Source organism: Mytilus galloprovincialis, chromosome 3, assembly GCF_965363235.1.
Source record: "Mytilus galloprovincialis chromosome 3, xbMytGall1.hap1.1, whole genome shotgun sequence".
Classification (NCBI taxonomy): domain Eukaryota; kingdom Metazoa; phylum Mollusca; class Bivalvia; order Mytilida; family Mytilidae; genus Mytilus; species Mytilus galloprovincialis.
The window spans coordinates 61,073,136-61,090,875 of record NC_134840.1 but is presented as its reverse complement, the minus strand read 5'-3'; the positions used below and the strand labels follow the sequence as shown (position 1 = coordinate 61,090,875).

The 17,740-nt window shown below is 33.4% G+C and overlaps 2 protein-coding genes across 3 annotated transcripts in view; both read right to left on the bottom strand.

Annotated features, from left to right (window-relative positions):
- Positions 1–17,740, bottom strand: part of LOC143068543 (protein-glucosylgalactosylhydroxylysine glucosidase-like) — a 270,827-nt gene that overhangs the window by 120,306 nt on the left and 132,781 nt on the right. The window lies entirely within an intron of this gene.
- LOC143068544 (uncharacterized) lies at positions 5,488–16,829 on the bottom strand. The gene is made up of 4 exons (XM_076242683.1): positions 16,756–16,829; positions 8,878–9,373; positions 8,213–8,787; positions 5,488–7,789 (listed from the first exon to the last, which is right to left on the bottom strand). Exons 2-4 carry the CDS (start codon positions 9,332–9,334, stop codon positions 7,475–7,477), a joined length of 1,347 nt encoding a protein of 448 aa, XP_076098798.1. The 5' UTR covers positions 9,335–9,373; positions 16,756–16,829; the 3' UTR covers positions 5,488–7,474.

Here is a 17,740-nt window from a genome sequence, read left to right as displayed (position 1 = left end):
TCTAAGGTTTCTACATAACGCGCAATCTTCTTTTCCAAGGGGTAGCCAATAAAGTTTCAATTTATGACGGAACCAAGTCTTTGTGTCAAAATGTCTATATTGGTTGCTAAGGACAATAAACAACAAAACTAACATATATTGACATTCTAAAGGTTGTTTCTCCCTCAGAATTGTATCTATAACCTAGTTATCAATAGATTTGTGGTATGATTTGTCTAAAAAAAAGCAATTCTTTGCTTTGTCAAATGCCATAAGGTAGCAATACACAGTTAGGAAAAAAACTTAAAATTGACACTCATAATTTTGAAACACCCTCTTTCCCCTCCTGTCTAACAAAGAAGGATTTATATGTGTGTTATGCATGTATATACTTATAGAAAGAGAATCTTCCATAGATTTGATTTCTAATGGTCATAAGGGTGAAATATAATCCCTCTTGGGTGTAACCATGGCAACAATCTGCATTTCTTAGATACAAAATATAGCAAAAAAGGGGGGTGAACATGTCACAAAAGTCTCCAAAATTTGGTCTAAAGGAAAATTTCAATCAATTACTGTAATACCTTTCCTGAATCCATAGGTTTATATCTATCAAGTGGTCCCAAAAAAAGCATATGCTTATCTGCTCGTTTTTCCATAAAATTGAATTGAAAAGATCGAGCGCAAAATCTTTGTTGATAAACACTACAATAATGTATGGACCTATGAACGGTACGGATAGGAAAATACGGACTGTCAATCATATAAATGGCCTATAAAACATGTTAAAAACAATCTTAATGTTCATATAAACCCACTAAGAAGGCTATATTATTCTTCAATTATCTAAAAATCAATTTTATTGTACAAAAACTTTCATATTTAAAAAATTCACAGGGGCCATAATGCGAAACTAAACTTCTAACTGTGTATTGCTACCATAGGCCACAGTGCCATTTTTGTAACAGGATAAATCATCTGACTGTGATAGATTGACTATGACACCATGTCTATAGGCCACAGTACCATTTTTGTTACAGGATAAATCATCTGACTGTGATAGATTGACTCTAACACCATTTCTATAGGTCAAAGTATCATTATTGTTACAGGATAAATCATCTGACTGTGATAGATTGATTCTGACACTATGTCTATAGGTCACAGTATCATTATTGTTACAGGATAAATCATCTGACTTGTGATAGATTGACTCTGACACCATGTCTATAGGTCATAGTATCAATATTGTTACGGGATAAATAATCTGACTGTGATAGATTGACTGTGAGACCATGTCTATAGGTCACAGTATCGTTATTATTACGGGATAAATCATCTGACTGTGATAGATTGACTCTGACACCATTTCTATTGGTCACAGTATCATTATTGTTATAGGATAAATCATCTGACTGTGATAGATTGTTTCTGACATCATGTCCATAGGTGACAGTATCATTATTGTTACAAGATAAATCATCTGACTGTGATAGATTAACTCTGACACCATGTTTATAGGTCACAGTATCATTATTGTTACAGGATATATCATTTAACTGTGATAGATTGACTCTGACACTATGTCTATAGGCCACAGTATCATTATTGTTACAGGATAAATCATCTGACTGTGATAGATTGTCTCTGACATTATGTCTATAGGTGACAGTATCATTATTGTTACAGGATAAATCATATGACTGTGATAGATTGACTCTGACACTATGTCTGTTGGCCACAGTACCACTAGTGGTACAGGATAAATCATCTGACTGAGATAGATTTACTCTGACGCCATTTCTATTGGTCAAGGTATCATTATTGTTACAGGATAAATCATCTGACTGTGATAGATTGACTCTGACACCACGTCCATAGGTCAGAGTATCATTATTGTTACGGGATAAATAATCTGACTGTGATAGATTGACTCTGACACCATGTCTATAGGTCAGAGTATCATTATTATTACGGGATAAATCATCTGACAGTGATAGATTGACTCTGACACCATGTTTATAGGTCACAGTATCATTATTGTTACGGGATAAATCATCTGACTGTCATAGATTGACTCTTACACCATGTCTTTAGGTCACAGTATCATTATTATTACGGGATAAATCATCTGACTGTGATAAATTGACACTGACACTATGTCTATAGGCCACAGTAGAATTATTGCTACAGGATAAATCACCTGATTGTGATAGATTGACTATGACACCATGTTTATAGGCCACAGTGTCCTTATTGTTACAGGATAAATCATCTGACTGTGATAGATTGACTCTGACACTATGTCTATTGGCCACAGTACCACTAGTGGTACAGGATAAATCATCTGACTGTGATAGATTTACTCTGACGCCATTTCTTTTGGTCAAGGTATCATTATTGTTACAGGAAAAATCATCTGACTGTGATAGATTGACTCTGACACCATGTCTATTGGTCACAGTATCATTATTGTTACGCGATAAATAATCTGACTGTGATAGATTCACTCTGAAACCATGTCTATAGGTCACAGTATCATTATTATTACGGGATAAATCAACTGACAGTGATAGATTGACTCTGACACCACGTCTATAGGCCACAGTACCATTTTTGTTACAGGATAAATCATCTGACTGTGATAGATGGACTCTGATACTATGTCTATACGTCAAAGTATCTTATTGTTACAGGATAAATCATCTGACTGTGATAGATTGACTCTGACACCATGTTTATATCCTTATTGTTACAGGATAAATCATCTGACTGTGATAGATTGACTCTGACACTATGTCTATTGGCCACAGTACCACTAGTGGTACAGGATAAATCATCTGCCTGTGATAGATTTACTCTGACGCCATTTCTTTTGGTCAAGGTATCATTATTGTTACAGGAAAAATCATCTGACTGTGATAGATTGACTCTGACACCATGTCTATAGTTCACAGTATCATTATTGTTACGGGATAAATCATCTGACTGTGATAGATTGACTCTGACATCATGCTTATAGGTGACAGTATCATTATTGTTACAGGATAAATCATCTGACTGTGATGGGATGACTCTGACACTATGTCTATTGGCCACAGTACCACTAGTGGTACAGGATAAATCATCTGACTGTGATAGATTTATTCTGACGCCATTTTCTATTGGTCAAGGTATCATTATTGTTACAGGATAAATCATCTGACTGTGATAGATTGACTCTGACACCATGTCTATAGGTCACAGTATCATTATTGTTACGCGATAAATAATCTGACTGTGATAGATTGACTCTGACACCATGTCTATAGGTCACAGTATCAATATTATTACGGGATAAATCACCTGACAGTGATAAATTGACTCTGACACCACGTCTATAAGCCACAGTGCCATTTTTGTTACAGGATAAATCATCTGACTGTGATAGATTGACTCTGACACCATGTCGATAGGTCACAGTATCATTATTGTTACGCGATAAATAATCTGACTGTGATAGATTCACTCTGACACCATGTCTATAGGTCACAGTATCAATATTATTACGGGATAAATCACCTGACAGTGATAAATTGACTCTGACACCACGTCTATAAGCCACAGTGCCATTTTTGTTACAGGATAAATCATCTGACTGTGATAGATTGACTATGGCACGATGTCTATAGGCCACAGTACCATTTTTGTTACAGGATAAATCATCTGACTGTGATAGATGGACTCTGACACTATGTCTATACGTCAAAGTATCTTATTGTTACAGGATAAATCATCTGACTGTTATAGATTGACTCTGACACTCAAGGAGCATAATTCTAAAACGACAAAAGTGAAATATTCCAAATTTGTACTCGGTCTGTCTTAACTGGCCCTTAACAACATATCCAAATTTCAATTTCAAATCATTCCATTGAGATTATCAAAAGTGAATGATTAATTGGAAACCTCGATTTTCTACATTTTTCGACATTGCGGGGGTATAACTCTATAATGACATAAGTCTTTTATGGCCCTTAACAAGATATCCAAATTTCAAATCATTCTATTGAGATTATCAAGAGTTAATGATTGGAAACCTTGATTTTCTACATTTTTCGACTTTGCAACCTCAAATCAATCAATTCAAATTGTACTTGAAAATCACTGTTCATCCAATGAAATTTTGAAAGCTGAATCTCAGATCCACCCTGTTAGTTGGAAATAAAACTAAATCAGTTAGAATTGATAGGAAATTTACGAAACCAGACAGGGGAAATAAAAAAAAACGTTACTCTATATTAAGTAATGTCATCCTTTTTCTGCCAAATTCTATGCATATCGGTCAACTTTGAAGCAATTTATCTAAAAAATATATAAGGATGGTGACATGTGTCGCCATACATGCACAGGCTCACAATAAAATCCTGGAATTGTTAGTTTTTTTAATTCTTTCTCCATATATAAGAGATCATAATGCATTAGTGAAAAGATTCGGAATATTTTATGATTTGTATAGTTTGTTCTTATGCTGTGCTGTAACAAAACTGTCCCAGCTGTTTACAAGCATGTTAAACGCCACAATATATTGCATGTGCCTGCTCCAACTCAGGAGCATGTAGTTCAGTGGTTGTCGTTTGTTGATGTCTTTTATATGTGTTTTTCGTAATGCATGTTGTTTTAAAATAGGCTATTGTAGCCGATAATACCGTATGTTTTTTTTCATTGTTGAAGATTATATGGTTGCCTTTATATAATTGCTCACATCCTCTACATTTGAACTTTGTGGGATAGTTCACATGGGCTTGTTTAGTGGGACAGACGAGGTTTTACTGTCAATGGCGATCGCTATCCTATACTAAACAAGCCCCTGTGGATAGTTGACTCATTTGCATTAATACCAAATCTCCTTATTAAAAGTTGAGGGGTGTGTGTATTTCTTTGGAAAATTTCAATGTTTTTCTCACAGGTCACCCAGTTTGAATAGAATATTTTGACATTTTGCTGTGTTCTATGATTTAAGTTAAGAGCCAACCAAAGCTCACAGCCTGTTGGTGGGTAGTTGATGACTATATGGTAAGCTCTGGATGTCTTTTTGAGTATTGCATACGGTGATTTGGTGATGTCTTCATGCCATGCATTGTCCCATTACTTTATATAGACAGCTTATCAGTCAACCTGATCTATCAAAGTAGCTCTCCTCGCCTTTTGTATAGTCAGACGAAAAACAAGATATAAACTGACTTAGCTTGGTATAAACATGTTTATTTAATATACTCATATAAATATAAAAAAAGAAGATGTGGTATGATTGTCAATGAGACAACTCTGCACAAGAGACCAAAATAACACAGAAATTATCAACTATAGGTCATCGTACGGCCTTCAACAATGAGCAAAGCCCATACCGCATAGTCAGTTATAAAAGGCCCCGAAATGACAATGTAAAACAATTCAAACAAGAAAACTAGCGGCCTTCTTTATGCACAAAAATTGAACGAAAACAAAAATGTAACACATAAAAAAATGTAAAAAAAAAAATATTTTAATAAATGTTGAAAATATTATTGTGTTTGTGAGTGGAAAACTACTTAAAATTGTAGAAATATTCAAAAGTAGCTCTCGCGTTTTTGTTCTGCGGCTACGTTAACGGAACACCAATCAAGTAATCGATCTTCATGACTATGGCTTCAATATTCAATGGTATAAAATATCATGTTCTGCTTGTCGTAGACTCAAAAAGACTTCAAGTTGGAATAGATCTACGAAGACTAAAGAAAGTTCATGTGTGGTTTGGCATTGTACATGCCCACGACACCGATGTCCAGATATTGTTCGGAAGATGTTTTGAGAAGTAACGATGCTACCGGACATGTAAAATTAAACTGTTACAGTATATTACAGAACACAAAACTGGCTATCTTTGCTGTAAATACAAGTTAAAACCGGACATGGTTTACATTAAAGCTAAAAATCCCAATCCCACGGCATCAAATAATTTTAAAAAAAAAACATATGATACTACCATATACCTCTAGTAGACAGTAAAAGTGCTATATGTACGTTTTGTTTGGGTCTAGCCCAAGAATAAGTAAGTTCAAGTCTTTTTAGAACGTTATCGGAAGGACATACTAATACAAAAACTTAGTACCAGTGTTATATGAACGTTATCGGAAGGACGTACTCCTACAAAAACTTAGTAAATGAATGTTTTGGAAGAACATATTCCCACAAAAATTGAGTACCAGAGTTATATGAACGTTATCGGAAGGACATTTCATACAAAAACTTTGTACTAGTGTTATATGAATATTATCGGAAGGACATACTCCTACAAAAACTTAGTATCAGTGTTAAATGAATGTATCCGAAGGACATACTCCTACCAAAATTGAGTACCAGTGTTATATGAACGTTATCGGAAGGTCATCACATGTATGAATTTTCGCATACCACACTTGTAAAGATCATAACATTCATGATTTCTCGTGTATCTATTGTCACTTAATCCTTCACTCAACACATGTGTCACACATTATTTTGGTACCGTCAATTTTATATTTCAAACTGTCTAACTATATTGATTTCTATTATGTACATTTCGTTTACAGCATGCATATTTAATGTATTCAATACTAAGAATGATCTAGAAAGTCGCTATGAATTTACATGTCCGAAATATTTGTTTACATCTGAAACATGTAAGATTATAAATTTCTATTTGTCAATAACCTTTTAAACTGTAAGCTAATCCAAACATCTTACAAGTTCGTTATGCAACTTTTATACGGTCATATCAAATACACACTTAATTTAATTTACCGATAGATTGATCACCTATCGTAACTCTCTTTGATAAACGTAATCAATCTGTTATCTAATTTCTGTTGACGAAATGACCATTACAAACTGTGTTGCAATAGCAACTTCTATTTGGTATTTAAAGAAAGATAAATTTGTATATAAGGACTCCGTTTGGATATGCCAACGAGAGCACATGAACTGCGTTCGGATTTTCCATCGCAATCATATACATTGTTTTTGGTTTAAATTAACTAAGTTGTAACACTGATACTTTATATTTGGACTTTATTAAATGAATTTGGACTTTACCAATTTGTTTATGTTTACTGTATTGAACTGCCGACTTGTGTGTGAATAAAGAGCTAGTACCCCGCATTGTGAATCGTTCCCAAAGACGGAATCCCACTCGAAGCCATTTGGCAATATTTATCTGGAAAGGTACAAAATCTGTCTTCATACATGTACACCACTTTTGTAAATTTCATGAATTCTCGTGTGCCTATAAAAGTGACTTTTTTCACTAAATTATTTACCGATACAGGTAAATGTGCATGCAATTATTCATCACAAGTATGGGTTATAATGTCTTTACGATAATAACCGTCGGAACTAAAGCTTGTACCCATACGTCACATTTTAGGTCTTCTTTTATCAGTATATGTTTTTGTATGTCTCAGACAATTACTGATTCTGCCAACTCTTTTTCAAAATATCACATCTTATCTTTCCAAGTATGGATTTTCATGTGTTTATTACGATTGCTTTTGTGACCAAATGCTTTACCACATACATCACATCTGTAAGGTTTTTCGCCAGTATGTGTTATCATGTGTGTACGACAAGAACTGCTTTGGCCAAATTCTTTTCCACAAATATAACATGCGTAAGGTTTTTCGCCAGTATGTTTTTGCATGTGTACATTATAGTCGCTCTTGGTACTAAATTCTTTACCACATTCATCACATTTGTAAGGTTTTTCACCAGTATGTGTTCTCATGTGAATTAGACAATTATCTTTTTTGCAAAACTTTTTTTCACAAATATCACAATTGTAAGATTTTTCGCCAGTATGTGTTCTCATGTGAGTTAGACAATTACTTTTTCTGCGAAACTGTTTTCCACAAACATCACATCTGTAAGGTTGTTCACCAGTATGCTTTCTCATGTGGTTTCGACAGGCGCTTTCTCGTTGAAACTCTTAATCACAAAAAACACATTTAAAATGTTTTTTCCCAGTATGAATTCTCATGTGTTCATTATAGTTGCCTTTCTGACCAAATTCCTTATCACATACATCACATTTGTAAGGTTTTTCGCTAGCATGTGTTCTCATGTGAATTTAATAAATATTTTTTTGGCAAAATTCCTTTCCACAAATATCACATTTGTAAGGTTTTCCACCAGTATGGATTTTCTTGTGTATATTATAATTGCCTTTATGACCAAATACTTTTCCACATTTATCACATTCGTAAAGTGTTTCGCCAGTATGGATTTTCTTGTGAACTTTACAGTTGCTGTTTTGGACAAATCCTTTTCCACAAATATCACATTTGTAAGGTTTTTCGCCAGTATGGATTTTCTTGTGTATATTATAATTGCCTTTGCTACTAAATTCTTTACCACATACATCACATCTGTAATGTTTTTCGCCAGTATGTGTTATCATGTGTGTACGACAAGAACTGCTTTGGCCAAATTCTTTTCCACAAATATAACATGCGTAAGGTTTTTCGCCAGTATGTTTTTGTATGTGTACATTATAGTTGCTCTTGGTACTAAATTCTTTACCACATTCATCACATTTGTAAGGTTTTTCACCAGTATGTGTTCTCATGTGAATTAGACAATTATCTTTTTTGCAAAACTTTTTTTCACAAATATCACATTTGTAAGGTTTTTCGCCAGTATGTGTTCTCATGTGAGTTAGACAATTACTTTTTCTGCGAAACTGTTTTCCACAAACATCACATCTGTAAGGTTGTTCACCAGTATGCTTTCTCATGTGGTTTCGACAGGCGCTTTCTCGTTGAAACTCTTAATCACAAAAAACACATTTAAAATGTTTTTTCCCAGTATGAATTCTCATGTGTTCATTATAGTTGCCTTTCTGACCAAATTCCTTATCACATACATCACATTTGTAAGGTTTTTCGCTAGCATGAGTTCTCATGTGAATTTGATAAATATTTTTTTGGCAAAATTCCTTTCCACAAATATCACATTTGTAAGGTTTTCCACCAGTATGGATTTTCTTGTGTATATTATAATTGCCTTTATGACCAAATACTTTTCCACATTTATCACATGTGTAAGGTGTTTCGCCAGTATGGATTTTCTTGTGAACTTTACAGTTACTGTTTTGGACAAATCCTTTTCCACAAATATCACATTTGTAAGGTTTTTCGCCAGTATGGATTTTCTTGTGTATATTATAATTGCCTTTGCTACTAAATTCTTTACAACATTCATCACATTTGTAAGGTTGTTTACCAGTAAGATTTTTCATTTGACGTAGACAAGAACTTTTTCGGTGAAACTCTTTGTCTGCAGTAGCCTCTTTACTGGACATAACTAAGTGTTACAGTCTGTTCACAGATGTGTTTTTTATCTACAACATACAAATACCAATTTATTTAAAGATGGTAGGTAAACTATGTTATAATTACAACTATAAGCAGTATGTATTGTGTACATACATTTGTACTAGAAGTCTGATTTTTTTCATTTATCCCTGTTCAGGAGCACCTGAGAGCACCGCGTTTTTTTTGTGGGATTGGTTTCCCTTGATGGACCGCTGTTTATCTTGTCGTCGTTTCGTAGTTTTCCAATGCTCGCCGACTCGCTTTCGACTTTATTGAGAGTGAATGTTTCTTTGTCATCATTGGTCTCTCTTTTAACAAATAAACTAGAATATTGTGGATACCTTTTTTTTTTTTTTACAAAAACAGATTATGTCATTACTTTTGTTTGAGTACCTCTTAAAAAACTATAATTTCGACCAAAAAAAGAAAGAAAGAGATTAAGGTACAAAACTTTGATCATGGGACGAAAAAGATAAAAAAAAGAAAAAAAAAAAAAAGATTATCAAAAAAGTATTAGGCCTAAGATCTTGCATGCCAGACGCGGGTTACATCTTCATAAGACTCTCAGTGATGCTCGAATAGAAAAAAGTTAAATAGCCAAATCAAGTATAAATTAGAAGAGGGTCAATAATTTTTCACAGATTTTTCCAAAATACGACTACGGTAAATAGTTTTGCTTGAGTTAAAAAAAATCTTTAGGATTTACAAGAATTCAGAATTACGCCAACTGTAAGTTTAAAAATATGACTATGCTTACATTTACACTGTGTCTAAACCACACCGACAAAATTTGTTCGGACTCGATGGTATCTAACATCGGGCACAATGACGGAACATCAATAGACAGAAGAAAGATAGATTTCTCCTTATTTTCTTATTTTTTTTCATGATATCAAAGAATATATATACATATACAACTATTTTCTATTGTGATATGCAATATTTTCTACAACTGTTCTTTATTAACGGAGAAATAAGTAAAAATGCATGTCAAAATGACGAATTGAGTGAACCTTGCCTCGAAATTGTTTAATTTCTCGTTAAATTGTTCATTTTGTACGGAAAGAAAGGTACGGGAAGATAGATACTGACACGGAGATTGCAAAACTAGTCATTATGAGCATCTCAATACTTGTATTTCTGTGTATGGAACGAAAGAAATGGGTCATGTCAAAATAGAACTGGCCGGTTTCGTCAATGTTTACCACCCGGTTTCGTCATAGATTTCACAATGCATAACCCGGTTTGGTAAAAAAAAAAGATTCATAATCGCATTACATTATAATTAATTGATTATTTAACTTCAGAGTTGAAAATGAGTTTTGTGGGTCGTTGGAAAACAACTTCTTTCACCGGACAACGGCTTATTTTTTATATGAGTCTCAGATTCAAATAAATAAGAAGCAAACACTTGAATTCCTACTCTCATAGAACACAAATATTTTTATTTTACTTTGCATTCCGAAATTTTTTAACAGGAGATTGAGGTTAGGGCTCTCTAAATATGCGTTTTCTATATGAGTTATGGGAAAATATTTTGAACAAGTTTTAACTTGAAATTAAAGTTTACGGTCTTAAAAATCGAAACACACAATTGATATGTGATTTTCTCGCACAAAAGGATGGGCACCTTTATAAGTAATCTAATCATTCTATGTATGTAATCTTTTCTATCATCGTTAAAAAATAAATCTTCTAAAGGATAAACGTTGATATTAAGACAAATGTATATGCATGCATAATCGACATAGAAAATGAATGTAGGATTACAACTACCATGCATTAAAATAAAATTTATTTATCACTAATTGTAACTATACTGCTATGTACAAATTAGTATAATAGTCTCAGGTCATCGACAAAATTCAATAATAATTATTTTGTTAACATTACTAAAAAAAAAACCGGGTCTGTACTGTCGCCATTGTGTTATGATGATCGTACACTGACGTTGGTCAATATATTTGACAATATATACGGACAGACGGATTCAGTTTATTTCAAAGTGGACGTTATTCGAACAGCTTTTACATACTGTCGAGTTGAACAATATTTTGATTATTTTTTGCTTTACAAAATCGTTAAATACATGAATCAATATTGTTTTGGCAACCAAAGCCGGTGGGGTCGGGGGCGTGCAACCTATACGTCTTCCAGATTCGCCACGTATCTTATAAAGTGTATACCGAATTGAAATATTGTAAGAAATGAGAAAACAGGGACACCCGGGAAATCGGATTATGTGAGTTGGATTATGCTTATTATAAACCTTCTCCTTGATATTTGTAAACAAGCGAGACATAGTGATTCGAATTCATAGCGTTTTGAACTATTTGTATAAAGCTGCATATGTCAAAAGTTAGAAGGTTTGACTGGAACATATACAAGTATGGTACACAGATCTGACGATTTCTTTCTTGTTTATAATAAACATAATCCAACTCACATAATCCGATTTCGCGGATGTCCCTGTTTTCTTATTTCTTACAATATTTTAATTCGGTATACACTTTATGAGATAAGTGACGAATTTCAAGTTCTTTTTTTCGATTTCTATACATTTTTTTTCAAATATATATAAAAGTTATATAGCAAAAATGATAAGGAAGACAAAATATACAAATAAGTCGACTTGGCCGACATCCTAATAAAACTTATTGACCTTTAATTACGAGTCTTTTTTTCCATTTCTTTGCGTTTTTACACTCCCGTTACAATTTTGACAGGACGTATTATTGTATACATCCGTCTGTCCGTCTGTCCGCCCACCTGTCCGCCCGTCCGTCCTTTCATCCGTCCGTTCCTCCATCTATCAGTCGTTCGGTCCGTCCGTCCGTGTATCAATCCGTCTATCCGTCTGTCCAGCATAAACATGTCGCACCGTAACTTGAGGACAACTTATCTTATTTCTTAAAATTAAACATAGTTATTTCTTATAATGGTCAAACGATCTGCAAACCTTTTAGTGAAAATCAAATTAAATCTTTTTGAGTTACAGGAAATGTAAGTGAAACAGGAATGTGGGTTTTTTAACATGTCGCGCCATATCTAAAAAACGAAGTATTATAACTACATCAAACTTTACATACTTCTTAGTTATATAAATCTTTTAAACTTCTGTTTACTTTTTGGTGATGTTTAACATTTTGGTTTAATAGTGATTGATTTTTTTGGGTAAAACAAAAGGGGGGTCACTTATTGTGATGTATCTCAAAACATATTTATGATTATTGTTTACATTTTACTCACTTCTTATTAATATTAATCCGTTAAGATCTCTGTACTTTTTGGTGATGATTCAAACTTTTATTTTAGAGTTATTGAGTTTTTTGTAAAAATAGAGGTTTTCACATGGTGCGCCCTATCTCAGAAACTATTTCTGATTATTAAAATTGAGAATGGAAATGGGGAATATTGCATACAACTTCATTTATAAGACGACGGGCGTATCATGCGGTCATGGCGCAGCTGTTCATTGCCAATTATGATACAAAATTCCCCTCTTTGACAAATTTAAAATTAGTTTGAAGTTAAGTGAAATAAGGGATACACCTTTCATTTGGGGGAAAAAATGTGTATTACCATAATAACCTATGCCCAAACGTGCACGTTTAAAATAGATTTTTACACGCGAAGTTTACTTTACAATAAATATATATTTAAATTCTCGAAAGAAAATGTTCAGATCCGTGTTAACGCTGCTTTTTATTAATTTGTTTGTTTAAAAAAAAAAAAAAAGTGATATATATAGACGAAACCGGGTGATTGCATAGTAAATAACATTGACGAAACCAGTTTATTTTAATTTGACATGACCCTTTTCTTTCGTTTCATACACAGAAATACAAGTATTGAGATGCTTATAATAACTAAATTTGCAATCTTCGGGTCAGTATCTATCTTCCCGTACCTTTCTTTCCGTACAAAATGAACAGTTTAACGAGAAATTAAACAATTTCGAGGCAAGGTTCACTCAATTCGTCATTTTGACATGCATTTTTACTTATTTCTCCGTTAATATAGAACAGTTGTAGAAAATATTGCATATCACAATAGAAAATAGTTGTATATGTATATATATTCTTTGATATCATGAAAAAAATAAGAAAATAAGAAGAAATCTATCTTTCTTCTGTCTATTGGTGTTCCGTCATTGTGCCCGATGTTAGATACCATCGAGTCCGAACAAATTTTGCCGGTGTGGTTTAGACACAGTGATTTATATCAGTGATATATCATGATAACGCAGAAATGTTGACTACGTAGCATGTAATAACCTCGGGGAGTTAACTTCAACCAGCAGATGCATTGACCCGATTGATGCGGAAAAAAAAATAATAAAATTTATTTCATATCGGTTGAGAATCAGATTGTCTTATTGGATTAAAAGGGGTCACATGACATTCATTATTCTTCAGTAATAAATTCCATCGGTCATTAACAGAAAAAACGGACCAGAAAACCGGTCGTTAACGAACTTTTACATGATAATGACCGATGGGGCGTGGTTTCCGTCTGATAATGACCGTTGGGGCGTGGTTTCCGTCTGATAATGACTGTTGGGGCGTGATTTCTCTGTTAATGACCGGTGGGGCGTGGTTTCTCTGTTTAGAGAGATGTACCTTTCACAAATAACTTAAAACTTGTACTTTATTCTTCCATAGATATAAGCTTTTTGACCCTTTAAATAAACTTATTCTAAATGTTAGCAATTCATCTCTGTATTTGAATATTGGTTTTATGTCCCATTTATGCCATTATGTTTTCTGGTCTGTGCGTCAGTCCGTCTGTTCGTTCGTCCGTCCATTCGTTCGTCCCGCTTCAGCTTAAAGATTTTTGGTCCAGGTAGGTTAAAGATTATGGTCGAGAAGTTTTTCATGAAGTTGAAGTCCAATCAGCTTGAAACTTAGTGCCAATGTTCCTTGTGATATGATCTTTTTAATGCCAAATTAGATATTATACCTCATTTTCACGGTCCACTTAACATGGAAATGATAGTGCAGATGGGGCATCCGTTGACCTAGGACACAACATTTTGTTATTGGTATAAATATAGATTGTGTTACCGTAAATTAATAGCAGACTAGACACTATTGTTATATACATATGCACTTTAATGGATCTACCATCTGTCGACGCATGTATCTTGGCGTTGAACAAGGTAATGGTTTTCTCTAACTGTTTATATGACGTCTTTCCACTGCATCCATCCATTGTATGTTGGATGTGATTGATAATTTAGTCTTGATGCACGATTTTTTTTATTGGCTTTGAACTAGCTGTCACTGACTGCGAGTCTTCTCAGATATGTACTTTTTGTTGTTGGAATGTACAAGTACCATGTCAGGTCCATGTGTTTTGTTATATGTATTTAGCCTTTTTCAACACAATTTTATAAAATTGAGAATGGACATATAGTTCGTTCATATGCTATGCTGTTACATCACTGTCCGAATTAAGGGTAGGGTTGAGATTCCGCTAACATGTTTAACCCCGCCACATTTTGTATATATTTGTCTGTACCAAGTTAGGAGCCTGTAATTTAGTTGTCGTTTGTTGCTGTGTTAAACATTTGTTTTTCGTTCAGTTGTTTTTACATTAATATACATGTAGTTTTGTCGTTTGGTTTCATATTTGTGATTTTGGGGTCTTTCAAAGCCGACAATGCGGTATGGGCTTTTCGTATTGTTGAAGGCTTTACAGTGACCTATAAAGATCTGTTAATTTCTGTGTCATTTGTTCTTTTGTGCAGAGTTGTTTAATTGGCAATCATACCACATCTGTGTTATTCTGCTTGTTTATTTTAAATATGATGGCATACAAACCATCAAAGTTTGAAAGATATTTGTCAAACAGTTTCACAGCATTTGCGTTCAAAACGCCTTGGGCAGTTGGAGTGACGGATAGATACTGTTACTATATATATATATCTATATTCAATAACATTTCAGCACAGGCACTTGTTTCTGTCAATATGTGGTTTACTATCCATACCCGTACTAAAAAATCACTCGATTTTTAATTTTAGTACGGGTATGGATAGTAAACCCCATTTGTTTTTACTTGCTCTTGATGTAAACGTGTTATATTGGTCCTTATGGTATTTTGCTTAAAGTATATAATTTGATTCTTTTGTGGCCAAGAAACGTGACCGTCACGCGTTCGGCTAAAATAGAAAATAAGGATAACATGCAGTTTTTGACTTATATTTCAGAAACTAAAGTAGTTATAGTAAAATTGATAAGGAGTCAAATTATTCAACAGGTCGGCACTAATTCTGAAAAATCCGACATTCCAATGTTGGGTTACTGCCCCTGAAATGCACAGTAACTTGTTTCTGTCAATATAGGGTTTACTATCCATACCCGTACTAAAAATCACGAGTTTTAGGGCCTTTATTGTACCTTTTTCTTCCTCAATTGGAGATATAACCCAGAGCCCAGAGGTAGATTAAGGGGGGAGCAGGGTTTTATTTCTAAAAAAAATGGTTGAATATAGAGGAAACGCAGGCGGATCAATCCATTTTAAAAAAGGGTTCCTAACCCAGGACAAAAAGGGGGGATTGTATAGGGAACAAAAAATCTTACCCCTTTTGAATCCGCCACTGTGGAATCACTGAAGAATGAGAAGAGCGGGCCCTTACTTTATGAAAATTTCTAAATCTACGCTAAATAAGCTTTTTTGTCAACAAATCATCTCGCCAACAATTACAACTAGATGCATTTACTACCTATCTATTATATCTATTATACTGACAATGAACAAATAATACAAATAAAATTCTATTTGGAAGTCTCATACCTTGATAAACTCGTAACATAGTACAAGTGACGTATTTGATCACGTGAGATTCATTGCTAGAAAAAAATACCTTTTAAATTAACTAAGAAAGTTGGTTTTATATAATTTAAACAAAAAATTAAGGTATTTTACACTTTATCTATTTCATAAATAAAAAGCAAGATATACATGTTTAATTGAGATATATATGATTAAAGACCGTACACTTAAGTTATAGTTTGAAGCAAGCGCATAGGTCATCATATATATACGTCTTCAAATTTCGAAGTGTCGGCATTTTACTAAAATAAACGCAATTGAGTTAATTTTTGGTGCATCTGAAAGATACTGTAAAAGCCTTTAAGAATAATACCGTAATTCAATGAACAAATAAGTTTTTCATAGAAAAATATAATATGTTTGTAGGAAATGCATACTTAAACCCCGTGCCTACTTTGGTGAATATATATACTTTTCAATTAACCGGAAACTGTTCATGAGAGAAATGTAAAAATAGTTTTGATGAAACCTTTTCAAATTACGTCAACGAATAAATATCAGGAAATAAGTTAAAACTCAAATGAAACTAAAGCAATTGATAGGTTTGTACAATTCAATTGTATCTTACCTCTATATCCATAAGTTGTGTCTTTGTTTATTCACTTTGAAAAAAACACACAGATTTGTCAAATTCTGGAAATTCTGGAAAACCCAAAAATAATTGTGAGGCTGTTTATTTTATTACGTCATGTAGAAATTATGCGTATAAATATGTGACAACTTAACGAATCAAATATGTATGTTGTTTATACAGAGCAAACGCCACATTTATTTTTACTATACATACAATTCTTACTTTAAGTCAACAATATAAATTTTAGAACTGTATTTTCTTCAATTTAAGAACCTTGCTAAACTGCAAAAAAAGATATGTTTTAGGAAAACAAAGTTCTCAATCCCAACTTCGAAGATATTTATAAATATCTTGATTTTGGACTAATAAGTATTTTTTGCAATTTATTTTAATGTTATGATAATGTACTTCAAAGGTTAGTTTTATTTATAGACGAGTTTAAAAAATGCAGAAAATATAAGCTCTCTAAATATAAAAAATTCGTATATTATATTCCCGTGAAGCAATTAAAATAAGAAAAACAAAACGTGAACCTCGTTGGCAGTTTAACTGTCCGTCTGGTATATTTCGTCCCTCTTTTTTTGATCTATTAATATATAGATATCCATGATTTATCCTCATTCTGTACATGGGATTTGGAAAACTGACATGTATTCTTTTAACTTTGGACCTCAATCAAAATATTTCCATAGCTTAACTCACCTGGGTCTTTAGGTCCAGGAAACCTTATGCAATTGCCTATCTTTTGTACCTAATGTGGATAAAAGCTTAGCCGTAGGGAGTTTTGTATGAATTAAAAAAGTGAATGGAAAAATCAGCCTACCCCACCTTTGGACATCAATTAAAAAAGTTCCTTGAATTTACCCACCCGGGTCTTAAAGTCCAGATAACCTTAAGCAATTGCCTGTCTTTTGTACCAAAGGTGGACAAAACCTTTGTCGTCGGGAATTTTAAATGAATGAAAGAAGGGAGTTGCTAT